Genomic DNA, 23,759 nt, shown 5'->3' with positions numbered 1-23,759 from the left:
TCACAAATCTCAGAACAAGAAACAATAACTCTCTACTCTCAATAATGAACTCTCAAACCTGTCCCCTCCTCCAAAACCTGGTGGCGTATGGTCAAATCTGTTTCTGGTGTTTGTTCCCCTCCAACCTTCCTTGCAACTCCCCTTCAAAACCCCACACCTTACCTCAACTGGCTACACAGTTGACACCCCACATGAAAAAGCTGAATGCCTCAACTCTGCGTTTGCCTCAAGATCTTGTGTCCCAAACCCATCGCTCTCTGTACCCACCTTACCCAGTCGGACCATGCTGCTCCAAGACTCTGTGTCCTTCTCTCCTGAGAAGCTGGATAAGTTTCTGTCAAAGCTCGACTCTGATTCAGCAACTGGACCAGACTGCATCAGCCAACGGGTCCTAAACTCCTGGTCTGCCGCTCTATCACACCCTCTCTCTGTTCTTTCACCTTCTCTTTTGCTCAAGGTCATCTACCATCCACTTGGAAATCAGCCCACATTACCACTTTACACAAAAAGGTGCAAAAACCAGATCCTTGCAGCTACAGTCCAATAAGACTGCTCTCAACAATCAGCAAGGTCATGGAATCCATCATCGCTTCTGATATTAAATCCTTCCTCTCCTCCAATGGCTTGATCTCTGATCATAAATTTGGATTCAGACCAGGTCACTCTACTCGGACACAGACATGCTGCTTCTGCTGTCTCAACAATGGATGGAGGTCCTCAATGCCAAACAGGAAATCAGAGAGGTCTCCCTTGACATATCTCATGCCTTCCATACAGTTTGGCACCTGCCCTGCTCACCAAACTCTCTTCTGTTGGTATCCATGGAAATCTCCAAGCATCGCTCATGGACTTCTTCGGTCGTAGTCAACATGTGGCCCTGAATGGAAGAATTCTCTCGTCTCCCCTTCCTGCTCAGGCTGAAGTTCCCCAAGGCAGTGTTCTGGGCCCTGTGCATCAATCTTCATTGATGATCTCTCTGACTCTCTTGAATATCCTCTCTGTCTCTTGGCTGATGACTCCACTCTCTGCCGCTCCATATCTCAACCCTCAGATCAGCAGGAAGCAGCCTCTTCACTCTCTGCAGACCTGGATAAAATCGCAAACTGGTCAAACAAGTGGAACATGTATTTCAATCCTAATGAATCTCTCATCACTGGCCTATCTTGCATCATCGCAGCAGACAACCGCAGCTCTCTGTCTCTCTGAAAATACCGTCTGGAAAATCCTCCCATCTACTTTCTCAACATTCCTCTTGAAGAAGTTCTGTCACTCAAGCTTTTGGATCTCACTATCTGCTATGATCTTTCCTGGGAAAATTACATTTCCAATCTGGATTCCAAAGCCAGTCTCCGTATGGGCATCCTTCATCGTGCAGTCCTTCCTGAGAAAAACTGAGCCTCTCACCACATACAAAGCTTTCATCCACAGCCTGGAGTTCTGCTCGCTCTCCTCTGGAATGGTGCTCCTGCCTCACACTTAGCTCGGCTTCACGCTGTAGAAACCAAGGCTTTTCGAATCATTGGTATCTCCAGTGATTAAGCAGATTCTAAGGGCCTTTCACTCGCTCACCGCAGGCAGGTTGATGGTCTGTCTTCTACCGACTCCTCTCCGGCCTAAATCCCCCTGTTCTGTCTGTGCTCTGTCCCCCAAATATTCCTTCAGGATGCACAAGATCTGCCAGGAACCCTCTTCTGCTGAAACTGCCAAAATCTAGGCTCTCTGCTAACCTTCACTCCTCTTTTTTCCCCACCTCTGGAACAAACTCCCTCACTCTCTTCAATCCCACTCCTCCCTCGGACAGGTCTTCAAAACAGCTGTTCACTCCATCTCTTATCTTCCCCCATCCATCCATCCATGATCCCGGTGTGTACAACACAACACAACAACATGCATTTTAAGGCCATTTTCCCTGCTAGAGCGGGGATTAGCCTTGCGGTCCCCATGACAATCTTCTCCATCTTGCCCTATTTTCTGCATCTCTCCTTGTTAACCCCCTTGCCCGCATTTCTTCTTCCACCATCTTTAGCCAAGTCTTTCTCGGTCTTCCCCGTCCTCTACTTCCTTCTACATTCATTTCCATCACTCTTCTCAACCAGTCACTTTCATCCTTCCTCAACACATGACCAAACCATCTCAACCTGTTCCTCTTCACAGCATCAATCACAGGCTCTATTCCCATCATTTTTCGCAATTCATCATTTGTCTTCCTCTCTCTCAACGATACTCCGCACATCCATTGAACCATTCGCATTTCCACCCTTTCCAACCTTCGTTGCTGCTCTACGTTCATTACCCATGTCTCGCTCCCATAAATCAAAACACTTCTCACACATGCAGCATACACCTTTACCTTCAGCTTCAACGACACTCCCCTCCTCATCAGCACGCCACTCAGTTCCCGAAACTTCTTCCATGCACATCTCACTCGAGCAACCGTTGCCGAGTCTGATCCACCTTCTCCATTCAGCATGTCTCCGAGGTAGCAAAATGTTTTCACACCTTCCAGCTTCACGCCGTCTCCAAGATCCAACTCAACATTTCCTCCATCTGCAGCTCCCTCTGTGCACACCTTACATTTGAATGTAGCTGCCACACTGGTTAATGACCCTCTCAGACCACTACATTTTTGATGAACCCACTCAGCGCACATTGTACATTGAATGGAGTTCACTCCGATACCCTTCCTGCACACAGCACAGGGCCACTTCCCAGTTCCTTCCACCTCACCACATGCTTTACCACTTGCCATCACCTTCGTCTTTCCGATATTCACCTTCAGACCTTTTGTCTCCATACATTCCTTCCACTTGTTCATCTTTTCCTTCAGTCCATCCATACTTTCCGCAATCAACACCAGATCATCTGCATACAACAACTCCCACGGTAAACCCTCCTTTACGTTCTGAGCCAGCACCTCCATCACAACTACAAATAGTAGTGGACTTAGTACCGACCCCTGATGCACTCCCACCTTCACCTCAAAATCAACACTGCTCCCGTCCTTCATCCTTACAGCTGTGCGCGCTCTTTTGTACATTGCCATCACTACTCTGATCAACCATTCCTCCACTCCTAACTTCCTCATTGCCCATGTCAATACTTTGCGTGGAACCCTATCGAATGCTTTCTCCAGATCAACAAACCCAAGAAACAACTTCTTCCTCTTCTCCATGTACTTCTCCTGCAACTGCCTCACAATAAAAAGCGCGTCTGTCGTTCCTCTTCCTGGCATAAATCCAAACTGCATTTCATCGATCTTCACTTTCTTCCTTATCCTCCTCTCCAACACCCTTTCCAATACCTTCATTCCATGCTCCAATAACTTTATCGCTCGGTACGAGCCACACTCTAGAGGGTCACCTTTCCACTTGTATAGAGGGACGAGGGTATTCAGTTCCCAATCCACTGGAATGCGGCCTTCTTTCACCGCCAGATTGCAGATCTCTGTCATTCTCTTCACACCCCAACTTCCTGCTGCCTTCAACATATCTCCCACAACTCCCGTCGGCCCTCCCGCTTTTTTACTCTTCATTGCTTTTATCGCTTCCTCAACTTCCTTCTCAGTTATCTTCTCTGCCGGTCCTAAAACTGGGTTACTCTCTATGTTGCCATCCCATTCTTTCTCTGTATTCAACAGCATTTCCATATATCTTTTCCATCTTCCTTTAATTCCATCTGGGTCCACAACGATTTGTCCCACTTCATCCTTCAAGCAACTCACCCCCATCACATCACACCTCTCTTTTGCTATCTGCTTTGCAATCCTGAATACCGCTCTCTGACCCTCTTCCGAATCCAAGCTTTCTCCGAACATTTTCCTACATGCCTCCTGCGCCTTTGCTACCTCTTTCTTTGCAGCCTTCCTGGCTGCCTTATAACTTTCATACTCTGCTGTTTCTGCTCCCGTACCCTTCAACTTCTGCCACTCCTTGACCTTCTTCCTCTTCTCGTCAATCCTCTTTCCAACTTCATCATCCCACCACCATGTTTCCGAGTGCCTCGGTGGTCCTTTTGTCCATCCACATACCTCACCAACGGCTCCCAACAGACTAGCTTTCATTGACATCCAACCACTTTCAAGCTCAACCATATCATCCTCTACCCTACTCAGCCTCTCTTTTAATGCCTCCCTCACTGTCACCTCTTTCAGCCTCCACACCTTCATTCTCGGTTGGTACTTCACCCGCCGAGCTCTCCTCTCACCTTTCACCTTTATGTCACAGACAACCAAGTGGTGCTGTGAAACAGCCTCCTCCCCCGGGATCACCTTTGTGTCCCGGAGGTGCCCCCTATCTCGCCTACGCACCATCAGGTAGTCAACGGTTGTCGTCGTCCCACCTGACGTGTATGTAACAAGCTTATTATCCTCTTTCTGGAACTGAGTATTACAAATCAACAAATCAGCTCCATCAGCAAACTCCAAAATCCTTTCACCTTCTCCATTTCTCACACCGTATCCGTAACCCCCATGAACTCCCTCAAAACCATCCATACTCCTTCCCACATGTCCATTTAGGTCTCCTCCTACCACAACAACTTCCTCATCTTTCACGTTTTCCATCAGCTTCTCTATCGCACACCAGAACTTGTCCTTCTCATCGCTCCGACCAACCTGCGGAGCATATCCCGAGATGACGTTCACGAAGAGCTTTCCAATCATCATTTTCGCCATCATCAACCTATCGCTCACTCTAGTCACACTCACCACACCGTCTACAAACTCCTCAGAAAACAGGACACCAACACCATTCACGGTGTGTACCCCGGTTTAGAATAGGTACACCGTGTCCCTGCGCATCGCAGGAGGCGACTAAGGGTTGGCGCCAGGAATGGCATCCGGCCATAAAAACATTGCCTCAAAACAGGGAACCATGATTGTCATGGGGCCCGCAAGGCTAACCCCTGCTCTAGCGGGGAAAATGGCCTTAAAAAACGATCATTCATTCATCCAAAACCTTGATCTTTTCTACCCCCATTGGTACATCTCAAAACCACCTTTTTCAAACTCTGACTTCTTTCCCGAAAGCCCCTTGTAGTATCTATCTTGTTCATCCAGTGTACCCTGCCCCAGCCCCCTCTCTTCCACAGATATTCTGATGTCCCTGTTCCCTACTGTTTTTGTGCTCCTCCTTCTTGTCACCCGCTCCCATTATTATATGTCCCATGTGTTAGCTCTAATACGAGCCTCAACTTCGTATGCAAATTTTTTTTTACCTTTTGAAAACCTCCATTAATATTGACTTTCTTTTACAGACCAGTGTGCTCTTTTTTAGTAGACTTTAATGTATACTTTATTAACTCTTGCAAAAGCTTTATCAACCACTCTGTCCAATGCACTTACAAGCTTATCATGTGGAAAAATCAAATGATGATAAACATTTAGCCTTACCATTGTTATCAATGTTGTGGATACTGTCAATTGCAGGTTTGAAATTATCAATGAAACAGAATTTCTTAAGACACACACACAAATACACACACACAAATACACACACACAAATACACACACACAAATACACACACACAAATACACACACACAAATACACACACACAAATACACACACACAAATACACACACACAAATACACACACACACACACACACACACACACACACACACACACACACACACACACACACACACACACACACACACACACACACACACACACACCTTTGTATCAGCATGGGAGTCATTCCAGGGTGTGTTGAGTCGAGATACACGTGCACTCAGATGTGTTGTGATGATGTAGCGAGGCTCAGAATCGTGCTGTGAAATGCCATTGTCTATTGCATCGATCTCTTGCACAAAACCCTCATACATCTAGGAAAAGGTATTGGGAAGAAAATGAAAACAAATCTACATTGTAGATCTTGGATGCAGCAAACTCAGGATGTATATTTTCTCAATGTAAATTTCTGATTGATATTTAATTTTACACTTGATGTATAGAACCAAAATCACACTGGGTTTTACCATTGCCTTAGTAGGGGTAGCCAAATATGTATCAGAATGGAAGGGTACCAGCAATATTATGTGAAAGTAAGGCAAACTACAATAAATAACTTGAATGTTATTGCTTATTGTGGGTAAAAATTGAATTAAATAAATGCTATGGGGGTGAAATGCCAGCGTGGCAAGTGGGGTTTCAGAAATCTTGAGTGGGATTTAGAACTATAAATGTTTAAATAAATCTGTCTGCTTAAAAGAGTGAAAACTAAATAATCCACCATCAGTGGCTGAGGTAATCAGAAAATATAGAATTTGATGCAAATGCATCAAAAGATATGCCTATGCCCACATTAGATGTCCACCCACTATTACGTTTCATCTCAAATACAGAGCCAGACAGAGACAGACAAACAGAAAACATCAGATGTTTTCTAACTTGAGTTGTGATCTGCAAAATTATTTTCAATTGCCACATGATCTGAAGGAGCCAAAATGTAATCATTTTTTGTTTTTTTAATCACAGTCCATACCTATAGACTGATCCGATAAGGAGGATCGGGCCACCTCGCCGATAGGCGGCGCTCTTGCATCCGCCATAACTGGGAGGCATCCAGATACAAACTTAACTCCAGCTGGCTGCACCAGCACAACTATCCTCGCGATCGTACATGAAAAGTGTCCATGATAATCGTTCTCAGGTGTTTCTCTATACGTGTGGAGAGGTCGTGGACACCTGGCACCTGAAGGCGCGCGATACAAACCCCGTTTTCGGCGATATCGCCGGGCGCCTTAGGCGCCCGGCAATTTCTCCCTGAGGACACCTGGCACCTGGGAATACCCGGTTTCCACTTCCACCTGCACCAAACCTATTTTGTTAGCAACCGCGTACCCTATGCTATGCCATGCCTAGCCCCCTTCTGCCTTAGCCCCGAGTTTCTTGACAACTACGATAACGACTCCTCTGACCGACCCGACTAGGTACCCGTCCCTTCATCGACTCCTCCATACGGCCAGGTCTTGGCGGCCGTACCACAGCCGCCCCGCATGGATTCTTCCCTCAGAGTCCACCTCCGCCCGGGTCGGCCACCTCTGGCAAGGCCCCGAGTGACCGCTGCCGAGCCCCAAGTTCCTTGATCACAAGGGGCCCGACTCGTCTGGCAGACCCCACTGGGCCTCCGTCCCTTCGCGCGGGCCGCCTCACCGGCTCCTTATTGCTTCATCGACTCTTCCATATGGCCAGGTCACGGTGGATGTATCACTGCCGCACCGCATGGATTCTTCCCTCTGAGTCCACCTCCGCGTATAGCTCGGTGGACCGGTCGTATCGTCCACGATTCCATCTTCTCCGATGAATCTAACAAACAAATATATTTTGTATCGATATTCTTTTGGCAAAGTGAACTGAGACCGGTAACTGCATGTAATCTGAACGCTGGAGAGCAAGCCGAATGAAGCGGACGCCCCCCAGCTATGGCGGCATCTATAGAGGGCGCCCGCCCATTGAACCCTCCGTCGGATCGGTCTATACCAAGTTTGGTAAAAAGAATCCCTTCAGCAGTTCACAATTAACCACGGTAACAAAACTGCTACACACAGATGGGCTGGACAGACAACCCAAACATATTGTCGTGTTCCTTGCGATTAAAATCTTTCCAAGAAAACAGATTGCCGAACAAGCTGTTACTGAGAGGGGTTCAGTTCAAAATATAGCAGAGAATACGCGTGTGGAGGTGGTGGGGGGCAAGTGGGGGGTAGAAACCGGATCCCACCCTGTAATAATTAATGCCAGCCGACTCAGGATTTGCTGTACAAAAATAAATGCAGGCTTTATTAAAAGAAATGCTGGTAACAAAGAAATGCACCATAACTAAATTCCTCATTTGGAGCCTCCCACAAACAGACTCGAAAACAGACGAAGGATAACAGAACTAAAAATAAATATGTATGATTATTTAGTGGACACTTAGCTCAACTTGGCCGGGGTGTCTCGTCAAGAATCATCCAGGCCCCCTGCCCCCCCCCCACCCACCCAAGCGTGCAATCCGGACGCGGCTCTGGTCTTGGTGGGAAAAAGGCATCACTGTGAGTCCCTTCACTCCGGGCCTCGCACTCAAAATTGGAGTTGTCAGGAGTTGTCGCGCAGCTCGTCGTTCTTGCTTGGGGAAAACCGCAGCTATCCGTCCACGGCTCTTCCGCCTCACAACCACCAGCCTGATGCCGGAACATGGCTGCTCGCGATGAAGCCTCCCCGTGCAGAGAGCAAAGCACAACCGTCCACTATCACTTTTGGAACTAGAAGGCGCAAGATTATCGGCGACTGGATTTGGAGCCAGCTTGGAAATGTGGTTTTCCCAGGAAAGATCATGGCAGATAGTGAGACCCAAAAGCTTGAGTGACAGAACTTCTTGGAGAGGATTATTCAGAAAGTGGATCGGAGGGTTTTCCAGACGATCTTTTTGGAGAGACATAGTGACATTTGTCAGGTTTGAAAGACATGTTCCACTTGTTTGACCAGTCTGTGATTTTGTCCAGGTCTGCAGAGAGTGAGGAGGCTGCCGACTGCCGATCTGAGGGATGAGGAATGGAGAGGCAGATAGTGGAGTCATCAGCAAAGAGACAGAGAGGATTTTCCAGAGTCGGAGAGATCATTAATGAAGATCAGAAAAAGCACAGGGCCAAGAACACTACCTTGGGGAACTCCAGTCAGAACAGGAAGGGGCGATGAGAGAAATCCATTCAGGGCCACACATTGACTACGACCAGAGAGGAAGTCTTCAAGTTCTTTGAAGCATTCCATGCATCTCAGATTTTCATGGATACCATAGGAGGAGAGTTTGGAGCGCAGAGCGGGGTGTCAGACCATATCAAAGGCAAGTGATATGTCAAGGGAGACAGCTCTAATTTCCTGTTTGGAATTGACGACCTCCATCCATTGTTGAGACAGCAGAAGCAACATGTCCAGAGTCGAGTGACCTGGTCTGAAACCACATTGATGATCAGAGATCAAGCCATTGGAGAAGAGGAAGGATTTGATGTCAGAAGTGATGATTGATTCCATGACCTTGCTGATTATTGGGAGCAATGATTGGTCTGTAGTTGCAAGGATCTGTTTTTGCACCTTTTTGTGCAAAGCGGTGATGTTGGCTGATTTCCAAGCTGATGGCAGATGATCTTGAGCATAAGAGAGGGTGAAGAGAACAGAGAGAGGGTGAGATAGAGCGGCAGAGCAGGATTTTAGGACCGGTGGGCTGATGCCGCCTGGTCCAGTTTCCGAATCAGAGTTGAGGTTTGACATAAACTCCTCCACCTTGTCAGGAGAGAAGGACACAGAGTCCAGGAGCAGTTGGGTTCGACTGGGAAAGGTGGGTAGAGAGAGATTGGTTTTGGACACAAGATTTTGAGGCAAACATAGAGTTGAGGTGTTCGGATTTTTCACGTGCGGAGTCAGCTGTGTAGCCGTTTCAGGTAAGGGAGGGGATGGAGGGGGTTAAAAAAACACCAGAAACAAATTTGACCAGACGCCACCAGTATTTGGAGGAGGGAGACAAGTTTGAGAGTTCAGGCTTGAGAGTAGAGAGATATGATATGATACATGACACATACATGACACATACATGACACATACATGACACATACATGACACACACACACACACACACACACACACACACACACACACACACACACACACACACACACACACACACACACACACACACCATTTGGGGTGAGACTAAATGGAAGATAAACAAGTGACTGCATCAGAGACAAGGCAGCTTAATACAGGAAGGATACAATGTTAGCACAATGATCTGAGTAGAAGACATCCACAGCATCAACAAACGTATTGGTGTTCGAGCTGTTGTAGTAGATGTGAACAAGCTGTGAGAATCCTTTTGAAGACCTGAACCTGAGCAATCTTTATTGGATAGTGGCTGATAGCAGATAAATCATTGAAGTCTCCAATGACAACAGTTGGAATTGTTTTAGGTGGAATGCCTGAGAGGTAATCAACAAGGTCTGACAAGAAAATAGTTATTGAAAGCTGTGGACAGTGGCAGACAACTAAAACAGACATTCATAGATTAGATCGTGTGCTCACTGTGACGGCGTTACCTTCGTGTGGAGGAGAGCAACGCGTCTGTGCTTTCAGGAAGTAGTGATGTTCGACATGATATCACGACTCTACCATTGGCTAGGTCTTGACTTTGACTGCTTGTCGTGAAGTGGTCCAATCTGTAAACTTTGCTCTTGCCAAGCCAGCCGTTCCTTATCAACGGTTTCAAACAGAATGCTAGCTTGAGTGCTGAAGCCACTTGGCCAGTGCTCTTCAAGAAACTTGGTAACTGAACAAACCCCTGCAAAACTGGAGGTTCTTGGAAGTATTTTAAGTGTTCAAATAAAATTTAAATGATGGTTTGAAGGAATATCAATAAAACCATGATGGGTTTTATCACGGAGCATTGACTACATCACCCTATCTAGTACGGTACATTAGTTATTCATGCCTGTTGTACGTGTAATTCATGTAATTCATGTTGTACGTGTCCATTATGACGTCCTTAAAAAACAGGAAGTTTCCTGTATGGAATGATTTTCAATTTTGTTTGATTGCCAAGCAGGCAGAGAGTAAAAACATTACCTTGCTCCTCTCTACGCACGTGCAATCAGAACAAATTCAGAGCCAAAGTACGGTAAAACGAGAAAATGGTCTTTCTATTCACGTTTCAAAATACATTTAATTTCAAGAAGCTTATCCTCAATCAGAAACAGACTATCATAAACTGAAGAGACAGACGGACGGACATGATCCATTGATCCAATTGCGTGCACAGTGTAACAATCTTGAGTCCAAATTATGAGAAGGCATCATGGTGGGAGGCAGTGGAGGATTGTTATCGTTAACCACTTCATTCTGAAAAGTGAATCACCCCATTGAATAGTTAATTGGCAGGAAAAACGTATCAGTGACAGACATTGCGCAATCACCAGACACTGTGTTGTGGGTTCGGCTCCTTAGTTGTTGCGAATGAAGAGCTTCGTTACGTGGGGGGGGTTTTTTTATTTTTTTTATTTTTATTTTTTGTTTTGTTTTTGTATACAAGATCGAGGCTCGTGAAAGAGCGAACATTAATCACACAGAAAGACAAACAGACACACAAAACAAATAACATCGGGAGCGGTAGACAAGATGGGGAGAGAGGCGGAAGGACACAAACACAACATTTGAGCGCAGGGACCTAGAGACATGGAGACATCGAGAGAACTGTGGGAGGGAGAGGGCTTTGGGGGGGAGGCATGGGAAGGGGGGGGGGGGGTGGGAGAGGTATAAAACATATGGACACTGCCAAGACTTCCAGGAAAGAAGTTGGAATTTCAAACAAGGTGGATCTGGGGTGAATTAGTGGGGGTAGAAAAGATCAAGGTTTTGGATGGGGGAAGATAAGAGATGGTGGTGAACAGCTGTTTTGAAGACCTGGAGGGAGGAGTGGGATTGAAGTGAGTGTGGGAGTTTGTTCCAGAGGCGGGAGAAAAGAGGAATGAAAGAGTGAAGGTGAGCAGAGAGCCGAGATTTCGGCAGTTTAACCATCAGAGGGTGGCTGGCAGATCTTGTGCGGCCTGTAGGAATATTTGGGGGACAGAGCACAGAGAGAGCTGGGGGAGCAAGGCCGGAGAGGAGTCGGTAGAAGACAGAAAGACCACCTACCTGCCTGCGGTGAGTGAGTGAAAGGCCCTCAGAGATAGCTTCATCGCGGGAGATTCCAATGATTCTGAAAGCTTTGGATTCAACAGCGTGAAGCCGAGCCAGGTGTGAGGCAGGAGCACCAGCCCATAGGGGAGAACAGTATTCCATTGAGCTGCGGATGAAAGCCTTGTATGTGGTGAGGAGCTCAGGTGTGCCTAGGAAGGACTTCGCACGACGGAGGATGCCCAGTCGGCGACTGGCTTTGGAGGCCAGCTTGGAAATGTGGTTTTCCCAAGAAATATCATGGCAGATGGTGAGACCCAAAAGCTTGAGCGACAGAACTTATTGGAGAGGATTGTTGAGAAAGTAGATGGGAGGGTTGTCCAGTCGATCTTTTCGGAGAGACATAGTAAGAGTGTGAGATTTGTCAGGATTGAAAGACATGTTCCACATGTTTGACCAGTCTGTGATTTTATCCAGGTCTTCAGAGAGTGAGGAGGCTGCAGACTGCCGATCTGAGGGAAGAGGAATGGAGCGGCAGAGAGTGGAGTCATCAGCAAAGAGATACAGAGGATTTTCCAGAGAGTCGGAGAGATCATTGATAAAGACCAGAAAAAGCACAGGGCCCAGCACACTGCCTTGGGGAACTCCAGCCTGAACGGGAAGGGGAGATGAGAGAAATCCATTCAGGGCCACACGTTGACTACGACCAGAGAGGAAGTCCACAAGCCATGCATGGAGATTTCCATGGATACCATAGGAGGAGAGTTTGGTGAGCAGAGCTGGGTGCCAGACCGTATCGAAGGCACGTGATATGTCAAGGGAGACAGCTCTGATTTCCTGTTTGGCATTGAGGACCTCCATCCATTGTTGAGACAGCAGAAGCAGCATGTCCAGAGTAGAGTGACCAGGTCTGAAACCAAATTGATGATCAGAGATCAAGCCATTGGAGAAGAGGAAAGATTTCATATCCGAAGCAATGATGGATTCCATGACTTTGCTGATAATTGGGAGCAGGCTGCTTGGTCTGTAGTTGCAAGGATCTGTTTTTGCACCTTTTTTGTGTAAAGCGGTAATGTTTGCTGATTTCCAGGATGCTGGCAGATGACCTTGAGCAAAAGATAGGGTGAAAAGAACAGAGAGAGGGTGAGATAGAGCGGCAGAGCAGGATTTTAGGACCCGTGGGCTGATGCCATCTGGTCCAGTTGCAGAATCAGTCGAGGTTTGACAAAAACTCCTCCACCTTGTCAGGAGAGAAGGTCACAGAGTCCAGGAGCAGTTTGGTTCGACTGGGAAAGGTGGGAACAGAGAGAGATGGGTTTGGGACTAAGGATTTTGAGGCAAACACAGAGTTGAGGCATTCGGCTTTGTCACGTGCGATGTCAACTGTGTGGCCATTTGAGGTAAGGGAGGGGATGGAGGGGGAACAAACACCAGAAACGGATTTGACCAGACGCCACCAGGATTTGGAGGAAGGAGACAGGTTTGAGAGTTCATTCTTGAGTGAGGAGAGATAGTGCTTCCTGGCACTCCTGAGGGTAGACACACACTTGTTCCGAGCTTGGTGGAAGGAACTGAGATTTCCTTCAGTTGGATTAGCCTTCCAAGAGGCAAAGGCAAGTTGTTTCAGGGCAACTGCCTCACCACAAGATTCAGTGTACCATGGACGGGAGGAAGGGTAAGACAACTGAAGGCGAGATGGGATAAATCTGTGCATGAGAGAGAGCAGTTTGCTTTGGAAGAATTCCCAGGAAGAATTGATGTCAGAGGCAGTGGAGATGGGAGACCAATCCAGACGATTGATGGCTGCTTGAAGACCGTCCCAGTCGGCCTGAGTGAAATGCCAGACTCGTCGCCGCTGAGGAGGCTCTCTGAGAATGGCCAGAGAGATGTCCACTTTGACAAGCACATGATCAGTAGAACCGATTGGAGCAGAAGAAGAGCAGCAGACATTAGCAGGGAAGTTAGTCATAACCAAGTCTAGAAGAGAAGATACTCCATTGGCTGAGATCCGGGTCGGGAAATTGACAGATTGTGTCAATCCCAGTGAGTCACAGAAGTCCTTTGCTGAGGTGCCATGACTGGTCAGAGAGGAACCCACACCCAACCAGGTGGCATGATGACAATTGAAGTCACCACATATGAGGAAGAGAGAGTTGGGATGAGTGGATAGAAGTTGGTCCATGTTGTCAGACAGTGAAATGTAGATGGAGTCATCACTGTTTGGGGGACGGTACAGAACACATATGAACAAAAGGTGGGAGCGGAGAGGAAGCCGTAGCCAGAGGTACTCCTGGGGGTGAGGAGAGAGGGCAGTGCAAGGAGAGTGAGGAAGAGAGTTTTTGATAAAGATAGCCACCCCACCACCAGGCCGAGGCTCAGGTCTATCATACCGGAGGAGGGAGTAACCAGGAAGAGATATTAAGGAATCAGAGACATCTTGAAGGAGGAAAGTCTCTGTTAAGCAGATCAAGTCTGGATTGTCAGAAGCAACCTGTATGGAGAGATCAGTCAGGTTTGAGCGAAGGCCCCGGATGTTTGAGGTCCATACCGTTAATGAAGAGAGAGGGGGAGCATCGGGTACAGGACAGGGGAGGGGAGGAGTAGGGTAAGATGAAGGATGAGAGGGGGAGGTAGGGAGAGCAGTTGTTAGTGTGTCAGCGATTGCAGAAGAGTTCCAAGAAAGGGAAGGATGAGGAGGATGAAAGGTTTGAAGGTGAAGGGATGAGGCACAGAGAGGGGTTGTTTGAGGAGGGGCAGAGGAAAGAAGAAGGTTGGGGGGGGTGGAGGTATGAGATAGAAGGGAGACGAAGTGGGGAGGAGGCAGCTTTGAGGAGGAGGGGGGAGGAGGGAGAATTGGAGAGGAATGGTATGGGGGGAGATTTGAATGGGAGGGGTTGGGGGGGAGTTTTGAAGGGGAGGAGTGAGGGGGGAGTTTAGGAGGGGAAGGGCAAGGGGGGAGTTCAGGAGTGGAAGGGCAAGGGGGGAGTTCAGGAGTGGAGGGGAGTTTAAGAGTGGCGGGGCAAGGGGGGAGTTTAGAAGTGTAGGTGCAAGGGGAGGGATTTGGATGGGAGGGGCAAGAGGGGAGTTTAGAAAGTGGATGATTCATGAAAGACGAACATTGAAAACAAATTGGGTTTGTTGTGATTTTCAAGTTAGCAATCCGGTTCAGAATGATGGAGGAGGGATGGAATGAATGTGAATTTAGACCATGTAGTGAGGGAGACGTATAAGATATTGAATTTCTTTTTTTTGAGGTGGAATGAGTTGGAGAGGAAATTGAGAAAAGCCTTTTAAATAGGAAGAAAAACAGCGTGTTGTAAAATATCACTGAGTAAAACACTGAAGGGGAAAGGTTATACATATTTAAATAATATTTAAACAGAACCGTGAACAATCTTATGTGCACAAAAATACCAACGGGGGGAGAGCCGAGAGGGACCACCACGAGTCACGTGAAGGGCAAACGGTGGATGGCAAGGAGTTAATGGGGGCGGGGCGCACAGCACACCTGGACAGAAAATACAGGATGAGTCAACAGTACACGTGGAGAAAGGAAAATAAATGTTTTTGGTTTTTTTTTTATTTGTTTGGTTTTTGGAGGTGGGGGGGGGGGGGAGGTGGGGATTTAGAACGTTAGAGTATTATGTTCGGGGTAGAAGGGAAAAAAACTAAGAGCCAAGCAAAACACGATTAAGATAACAAACACCGACGGGGGTACAACTACAAGGCCGCACACGAGGAGCAGAACACGATTAAATAATTACAAGTTACAGGAAATTCAAACCAAAAGTAACTATAATCAAAACAATAATGCATGGACGATAAAATAACGAGTTGAAATTTGACAATCTATCTGGGGAAATGGGGGAGAAACACGTGGTCGAAGAACGAACGACCGAACGAATAAGAATGAATAAACGAATGAGAACAGAGAAGGAAATGTTTTTTTTTTGGATTTTTTTGAGTTGTGATTTACACAAGGAAGAGGGCTATGGGGTGAAAAGATTGGGAAAACAGAGAACGAAAGTTATTGGATCACAAAAACACGGACCGCTGAGAGAAAAACAAAGCCTCAAGGTTGTACAGTGTTCACTGTACAACTACAAGGCCTCAAAACACGACCCGAATTAACACGATTTTCAATACAGGTATGAAAGATTTGCACCGAAAATCTTCGTCGGGAGACAATATATACACCATAAAATAAATAGTTATAACGAAAATACAAAAGGGAACAATTACTTAACTTCGATTTCGATGGATAGCATGGAGAGCATGGAGAGCTGAGAATAAACGAACCCTCGCCAGCAAGACCGGAAACGGAAGTGAGGTTTAGGGTTAGCCCTAAATGAAACCATTTGTTGTAGTGAACTTTTGGTGTTTGAACATTCGTTAAGTGTGGGATACCTGCATAACATTTCATTTAAATAAACTATTCCTCCATCATAAACTGACGACGAATGAATGAATGAATATGAATGATCGTTTTAAGGCCATTTTCCCCGCCAGAGCAGGGGTTAGCCTTGCGGGCCCCATGACAATCATGGTTCCCTGTTTGAGGCAATGTTTTTTGGCCGGATGCCCTTCCCGGCGCCAACCCTTGGTCGCCTCTTATGATGCGCAGGGATACGGTGTACCTATTCTAAACCGGGGTACACACCGGGATGATAAACCGGGATGACGATGATAAACTGATAAGACAGATGGACGGACGGAAGGACTGACCCAATTGTTTAACGCCACTTTTCGCTTCACGTGCACAGGTAATGATTCATCAAGTCATTATGACCTACAATTTGAACACTTTTTTGGGAGTCAAGGATTTTTAGAAAATATGATCCCGTACGATATTTCATGAAAAAATGGTACTTTTGTCCTGCAGGTCAATCATTTCATGAAAGCACCTCATTCAAATAAACCTCATCTCAAATGCTCAGTGTTGCAATCGCGAGAGAGTAAAACCGAATCCTTTATAGTACTAATGTGATGCATGTTACCTTGTTGTACAAAGTAGGAAGGCGAAGGTCTTTCGGAGATACCTCAAGGATGCTGGCCAGCACTTGCTCACCAAAGTGTAGAAATATTAAACCTGCACTGCTAAGTTTGGTCTTCCATGGCTTGCTTGGCCACAAACTGTTCATACACTCTGAAAAGTCCCTGCCACACCACAAAGATCAAGTAACAATCATGTACACATTGTTGCATACTTGTTTTCAAGCAGATACCATGCAATAACATAGTAATTATCACAGGTATGTGGTAAAAGACCCTGAGCAACAATGAGAGTAGAGAAATGAAACCAACCAAATTCATGGATAAGTATTGCTAAACAAGTTGTAACCTGTAGCTTCAAGCAAAACGAAGTCGATCTTTTCTCAGAAAATATACATTTACAAACAGACACACAAACTGATCAAGCTTTTTACATCTCTAAATTACCCCCAACACCTTTAGTCATCCATTTGCAATTAGCTTTACTTTTTCACAGCTTGGATATTGTTTCATTCAAAGTACCAGATTTCCTAAAGCCATAAAACACCTCTGGTGGTGATCGTAGCGGTGCCTTGAAGGATCGTATTCGGCACCCACATCCACAACCACATCACAGGCAGCCAGCAGCTCAGGATCTCGTGTCCTCACTATCGCTGCATCCTGACAATGGCAAGAATGTGCGAAAGGAAGTTCGAATATTTTCTTCCATTACAATATAATCCCTTTTGCCCTTTACATGCCCATTCCATGCATGATAAACGCTCGGTGTTCACATACAGGGTGCTTCAAAAGAAGTTGACTATTTGAACAGCCTGATCATTTCTAATGATATACCCTTCTATCTTACAGGTTAAGGTGGTGGTGGTATGCCATTTCTAACTAGTAGTCAGTAGGCCCCTACATCAACTATTGTGTTCACAGTGAAACAAAAAAAATTTAAGAGACAAAATCCTATGTGCAGGTGTGCTGAAAATACCGTCAATATTACAATGTTCACACCTGTAATAGACCTTCCAATGGGAGCATTCAGCGGTCTGTGGAGCACTTCCAAGCACATGGAAGTTTGAAAAATCAAAATACAGGCAGCAGTGACCACCCACCAAGTGTTACCAAGAGAACATTGATCTTGTGAGACATTCTGCTCTGGAAAATCCTAAGGAACCCCACCGTCGACATTCCTGGCGATGTCAGCCTCATGTGTGTGGCGCACTCTCACTCATGCTCTACCCCAGTAGAGGATTGTATTTGTGGGTTTATTAACGCACAGGTTGTAAACCTGGTGCGTTATAGCGTTTGCCTGGGAATTTCTGTCTCTCCAAAAGTGAAGCTCCAACAGTGTAGACGTTTCTGTCGCTCAGATGTGTAGACAGTTTCTGTCGCTCAGATGTGTAAACATGACGTCATCAAATCTTTATTTAGGCTAACCATGGGCTACCCCTTTGGCTGGTACGCGGCCGCTCGCTAGTACATAATATAGGATATATTTGTTATATGTTATGTTATAGGATATATAGGATATATGTTATATGATATAGGATATATATAGGATAGGTTATAGGATATATATGTTATAGGATAGGAATATAGGACCCAAATGACCCAGAGGACCCAAATGACCCAGAGGACCCAAATGACCCAGAGGACCCAAATGACCCAGAGGACCCAAATGACCCAGAGGACCCAAATGACCCAGAGGACCCAAATGACCCAGAGGACCCAAATGACCCAAATGACCCAGAGGACCCAAATGACCCAGAGGACCCAAATGACCCAGAGGACCCAAATGACCCAAATGACCCAGAGGACCCAGAGGACCCAAATGACCCAGAGGACCCAAATGACCCAGAGGACCCAAATGACCCAGAGGACCCAAATGACCCAGGGGACCCAAATGACCCAGAGGACCCAAATGACCCAGAGGACCCAAATGACCCAGAGGACCCAAATGACCCAGAATTTCTGTCTCTCCAAAAGTGAAGCTCCAACAGTGTAGACGTTTCTGTCGCTCAGATGTGTAGACAGTTTCTGTCGCTCAGATGTGTAAACATGACGTCATCAAATCTATATTTAGGCTAACCATGGGCTACTCCTTTGGCTGGTACGCGGCCGCTCGCTAGTACATAATATAGGATATATTTGTTATATGTTATGTTATAGGATATATAGGATATATGTTATATGATATAGGATATATATAGGATAGGTTATAGGATATATATGTTATAGGATAGGAATTTTGTACATTTAATAAATTTTTAAGATTACAAAACTATTTGTTTTGTATTTATGGATGTTTAAATCAAAAGAAAAGTACATAATGTGAATACTAGTAGCAATTTTACAAAAACCATGGCATAATTTCAAATCTTGACCCGAGATGATAATTATGCTACATCATAATTTCCATGTGCCAACCTGGGCGGAATCCAAGTGGATTCACTTGTTATATTTATCTGTTATATTTACCTTCGCAAAAGCGGAAGGTTATGTTTTGATCGCTGTGTATTTATTTGTATGTCTGTGTGTGTGTATGTTAATCGCATAACTCAAAAAGTATTCAACCGAATTGCATGAAATTTGGTGGGATGATTGGTTATTATACGGGACACATTTGATTAGATTTTGGGAAACAGATTTGCTCAAATTCTGACTATTTTTAACTCGATCGTATTTCACTCAAAGTTATGAGCGACTGAAGAAGAAGATGTCCATCCAGGACGTCATCACTATAACGCAATCTCCCGCGATCATTTCAACCTCAAAAAAAATTATAATTGCAGATTTGACAATAGATGAGGCATATTAACAAACGAATGAAACAGATTTGCTCAAATTCTGACTATTTTTAACTCGATCGTATTTCACTCAAAGTTATGATTTGTATGTCTGTGTGTGTGTGTGTGTGTGTGTGTGTGTGTATGTTATTCGCATAACTCAAAAAGTATTCAACCGAATTGCATGAAATTTGGTGGGATGATTGGTTATTATACGGGACACATTTGATTAGATTTTGGGAGCAATCGGGTCAAAGGTCAAGGTCAAGTACAGAACAGTAGCTGCGGCGAAGGTATGCGCTCTCCCGAGTGCCCGTTCTAGTTACACATATTATACCTCTACCCAGGGGCGTTGTAAGGGGGGGGGGAAAGTTAGGATGATTCCAAGGGCGCTGCACTGACACGGGCCCGAAAAATTATTAGAACATTAGGTAAAAATTCTCAATATTAAATTATTAACCAGGCTTTGCAGTCTTGCCCTGCTGTCCATTGAAAGTCAGTCGGCTAGAAAGCTGGACTTCGAAGCCTTGATCAGTGACTTTGCTGGCAACAAGGCTCGGCGCTGGGCTCTTGGTGTGCGAGGCTGAGCAAGGACCAGTGATAACTAAATGGCGTGGCGATGGATATTGGATCACCACACTTGGTATGTATACTTGTATCTATACTCTGCTGCTGATTGTATTATTACCTTCGCAAAAGCGGCAGGTTATGTTTTGATCGCTGTGTATTTATTTGTATGTCTGTGTGTGTGTGTGTGTGTATGTTATTCGCATAACTCAAAAAGTATTCAACCGAATTGCATGAAATTTGGTGGGATGATTGGTTATTATACGGGACACATTTGATTAGATTTTGGGAGCAATCGGGTCAAAGGTCAAGGTCACGAAAAGGTCAAAATCGTATTTTTACCATAGCGCGGTCAATTTTTATCCAATTGGCATGCAACTAATGCCAAAATGTTCAGAATTCAATGCCCGATCTTGTGATATACGACATGACCCAGTGAAGACATTACCCTTGTTAGCGGTTGGGGGTCAAAGGTCAGGGGGGTCACGACCTTGCAAAATGTGCGTTTTTTGTCATAACTCGGTCAATTCTTATCCGATTTGCATGAAATCAGCACCAAACTGTTCACTGTTCTGTTCCCTACACTCCCATGCCAAGTACAGAACAGTAGCTGCGGCGAAGGTATGCGCTCTACCGAGTGCCCGTTCTAGTTTTGTTTGTTATATCATTCTATAGATCATAATGTTAATTTATTTTAATTGAAGAGGCTAATGTATGTTGTAATTCTTACCATTAAAATTACATTTAGACTGTAAAAGATGGCCTTTAGCACATTTCTTGTGTGGGTTTCAGTCTTGCATCAAATAGCGAATTCCATACTGTATGCAGAAATATAAGCGTTGGTTCAACCTCCTGGGAAAAATGTGCGCGCGCTTCATAGGGGCCCATTGGGATATCATTTTATGGGGCCCATTGGGATATCATTTCATGGGGCCCATTGGGATATCATTTCATGGGGCCCATTGGGGTATCATTTCATGGGGCCCATTGGGATATCATTTCATGGGGCCCATTGGGATATCATTTCATGGGGCCCATTGGGGTATCATTTCATGGGGCCCATTGGGGTATCATTTCATGTGGCCCATTGGGGTATCATTTCATGGGGCCCATTGGGATATCATTTCATGGGGCCCATTGGGGTATCATTTCATGGGGCCCATTGGGGTATCATTTCATGGGGCCCATTGGGATACCATTTCATGGGGCCCATTGGGATATCATTTCATGGGGCCCATTGGGATATCATTTCATGGGGCCCATTGGGGTATCATTTCATGGGGCCCATTGGGATATCATTTCATGGGGCCCATTGGGATATCATTTCATGGGGCCCATTGGGGTATCATTTCATGGGGCCCATTGGGGTATCATTTCATGGGGCCCATTGGGGTATCATTTCATGGGGCCCATTGGGGTATCATTTCATGGGGCCCATTGGGATATCATTTCATGGGGCCCATTGGGGTATCATTTCATGGGGCCCATTGGGGTATCATTTCATGGGGCCCATTGGGGTATCATTTCATGGGGCCCATTGGGGTATCATTTCATGAGGCCCATTGGGATATCATTTCATGGGGCCCATTGGGGTATCATTTCATGGGGCCCATTGGGGTACCATTTCATGGGGCCCATTGGGGTACCATTTCATGGGGCCCATTGGGATATCATTTCATGGGGCCCATTGGGATATCATTTCATGGGGCCCATTGGGATATCATTTCATGGGGCCCATTGGGATATCATTTCATGGGGCCCATTGGGGTATCATTTCATGGGGCCCATTGGGGTATCATTTCATGGGGCCCATTGGGATATCATTTCATGGGGCCCATTGGGGTATCATTTCATGGGGCCCATTGGGGTATCATTTCATGGGGCCCATTGGGGTATCATTTCATGGTAAATATACATAAAGCTTTCATCCAGAAGGATGTTAATGATTGGAACACAGGATTACACAGGAAAGTGTACAAGGCTAAGAATGTGAGCGTTCAAAAATGAGATCGATTCGCCATTGGTGGAGCCAAAGGTTCCTGAGCAACAGCAGTCGAGTCTTTGATGAATATGCAGAACAAGTTTAAAAGTGACGTCTCACTCCACCTCGATGAGCAGATCGGGATAACTACGATCCGTACCTGGGCTGTGATCCATTACCTGTGAGCTTGGAGAACGCTCGCTCGCTAAGCGGTTTGAGCACTCAAGCAAGCATTCCAATCAAACGGTTCATAAGGAACGGCTGGCTTGGCAAGCTGCTTGGTCATGAACACACACTGGGTGTGGATACGATGAAAACGCCGCCATTTCTAAATCAGAGCTCGAACAAAATGAAATGGATAACGACAAATGAAGAAGCATTAACACGAGCACAGGATGCTCTTTGCGGCTTAGTACAATTATTATTATTAACCGAGTAGGAAAACAATGAAAATATAATTAATATTTATCATCACCGGGGTCAAAGGTTCTCTAAGTGTTGCGTTGGACTAATCTTGTACATGCAAACTGCGTGCCGTCGTGCTCACCTTATAGCGCGGCAGGTGTCGCAGTAATGAGCACGCAAGCACTTCATCACAGTGGAAAGTACCGTTGTGCGTCCCAATGCGAGCACGAGCCATGGCCATTACGTGCCGGGAAACACGTGCGCGCATTCAACCGGAAACCAGCCTTCTGCTCCTTCTCAATCTTTTACGTTTTATGGCCTTACGGCTTACGCCTTATACTTCTTTTTATGTTTTATGGCCTTATACTTATTATTTTTAAGTTTTATGGACTTATACTTATTATTTTTAAGTTTTATGGACTTATACTTCTTCTTCGTCTCTTAAGTTATTTGGCCTTATACTTCTTCTTCTTCGTCTTTTAAGTTGTTTGGGCGAATTCTTCTTCTTTTTAAGTTATTTGGCCTAATTTTTCTTCTTTTTAGGTTTTATGGCCTTCTTCTTGCTCTTCTTCTGCCTCTTCCACTTTTCTTCTTCTTCTTATATTTCTACGTTTTATGGCGTTTTTAGAGCCGCAAGGCTGTATCCACACACCACTGTAGTGAAAAGAAACCATAAAATAAAAAAGGAGCCGATGTGAGATCCATAAAACTACATGGATCTCCCGCTCGCTTTTAAAACAATTAGGACCGCCTTGCACAGTCGAGGATGCTTCTGGTTTAAATGACGAAAAATTACCCGATGTAATGCTGCAGATCAGACATGTAAAGTATCTCGACAAACTACGATCAATTGTCGTACGCGTTTATTCACTCTGCCGTTCAAGGCCCGATTCACAGCAGCGCCATCCGAGCTCTGGCGTAGGGATACAACCCGGTCCCGGTGTAGGGATACAACGGTGAATATTTGCACTGCATACATGACATCCTCCCCTTTAAGTCCAAAATTACCAAGAGCAATACGTGCTAGATTTCCAGAATTGACATTTCAAAAGCAACATTTCCAAAACATGTGAAAATATGTGTGCAAATGGTTATGAGAATAATGAAAATACGTGAAAATAGAACATGTGTCACCGTGAAAAAAAAACATCTTCAAAGATTCAACCGGTCGGGTGCTTTTCTCTCACGCATTGAGCGTCGCGGTGTACCAGTGGATACAGAGTCCGAGGTGATTCCTTTGGGTCGCGGTGTACCAGTGGATACAGAGTCCGAGGTGATTCCTTTGGTCTCCACGAAGGGTGTAGCGTTCGCAGAGGTTTTTGGGGCATCCGAGCCGGCTGGAGCGGCCACGACGATCTCCGGCAGTGGCGGGTCGAACTGTTGTCCTGACTGTGACG

General features: G+C 45.7%; 1 protein-coding gene across 2 annotated transcripts in view; it reads right to left on the bottom strand.

Annotated features, from left to right (window-relative positions):
* The window catches only part of MYG1 (MYG1 exonuclease), a 58,436-nt gene extending 35,760 nt beyond the window's left edge, over nt 1–22,676 (bottom strand). For both annotated transcript variants that reach the window (XM_068127780.2, XM_068127781.2), the window contains exons 1-4: nt 22,505–22,676; nt 17,183–17,295; nt 16,641–16,800; nt 5,676–5,825 (exon numbers count right to left, since the gene is read on the bottom strand). In XM_068127780.2, the coding sequence (XP_067983881.1) occupies nt 5,676–5,825; nt 16,641–16,800; nt 17,183–17,295; nt 22,505–22,630 (549 nt within the window). In that variant the 5' untranslated portion in view covers nt 22,631–22,676. The remainder of the gene's footprint in view (nt 1–5,675; nt 5,826–16,640; nt 16,801–17,182; nt 17,296–22,504) is intronic.
* Between the last annotated feature and the right edge of the window lie 1,083 nt (nt 22,677–23,759).

This window comes from Myxine glutinosa, chromosome 10 (assembly GCF_964187855.1).
Source record: "Myxine glutinosa chromosome 10, kmMyxGlut1.1, whole genome shotgun sequence".
Lineage (NCBI taxonomy): Eukaryota > Metazoa > Chordata > Myxini > Myxiniformes > Myxinidae > Myxine > Myxine glutinosa.
Note: the sequence above shows the minus strand (reverse complement) of the source record. Positions and strands in the feature narration are given on the sequence as shown.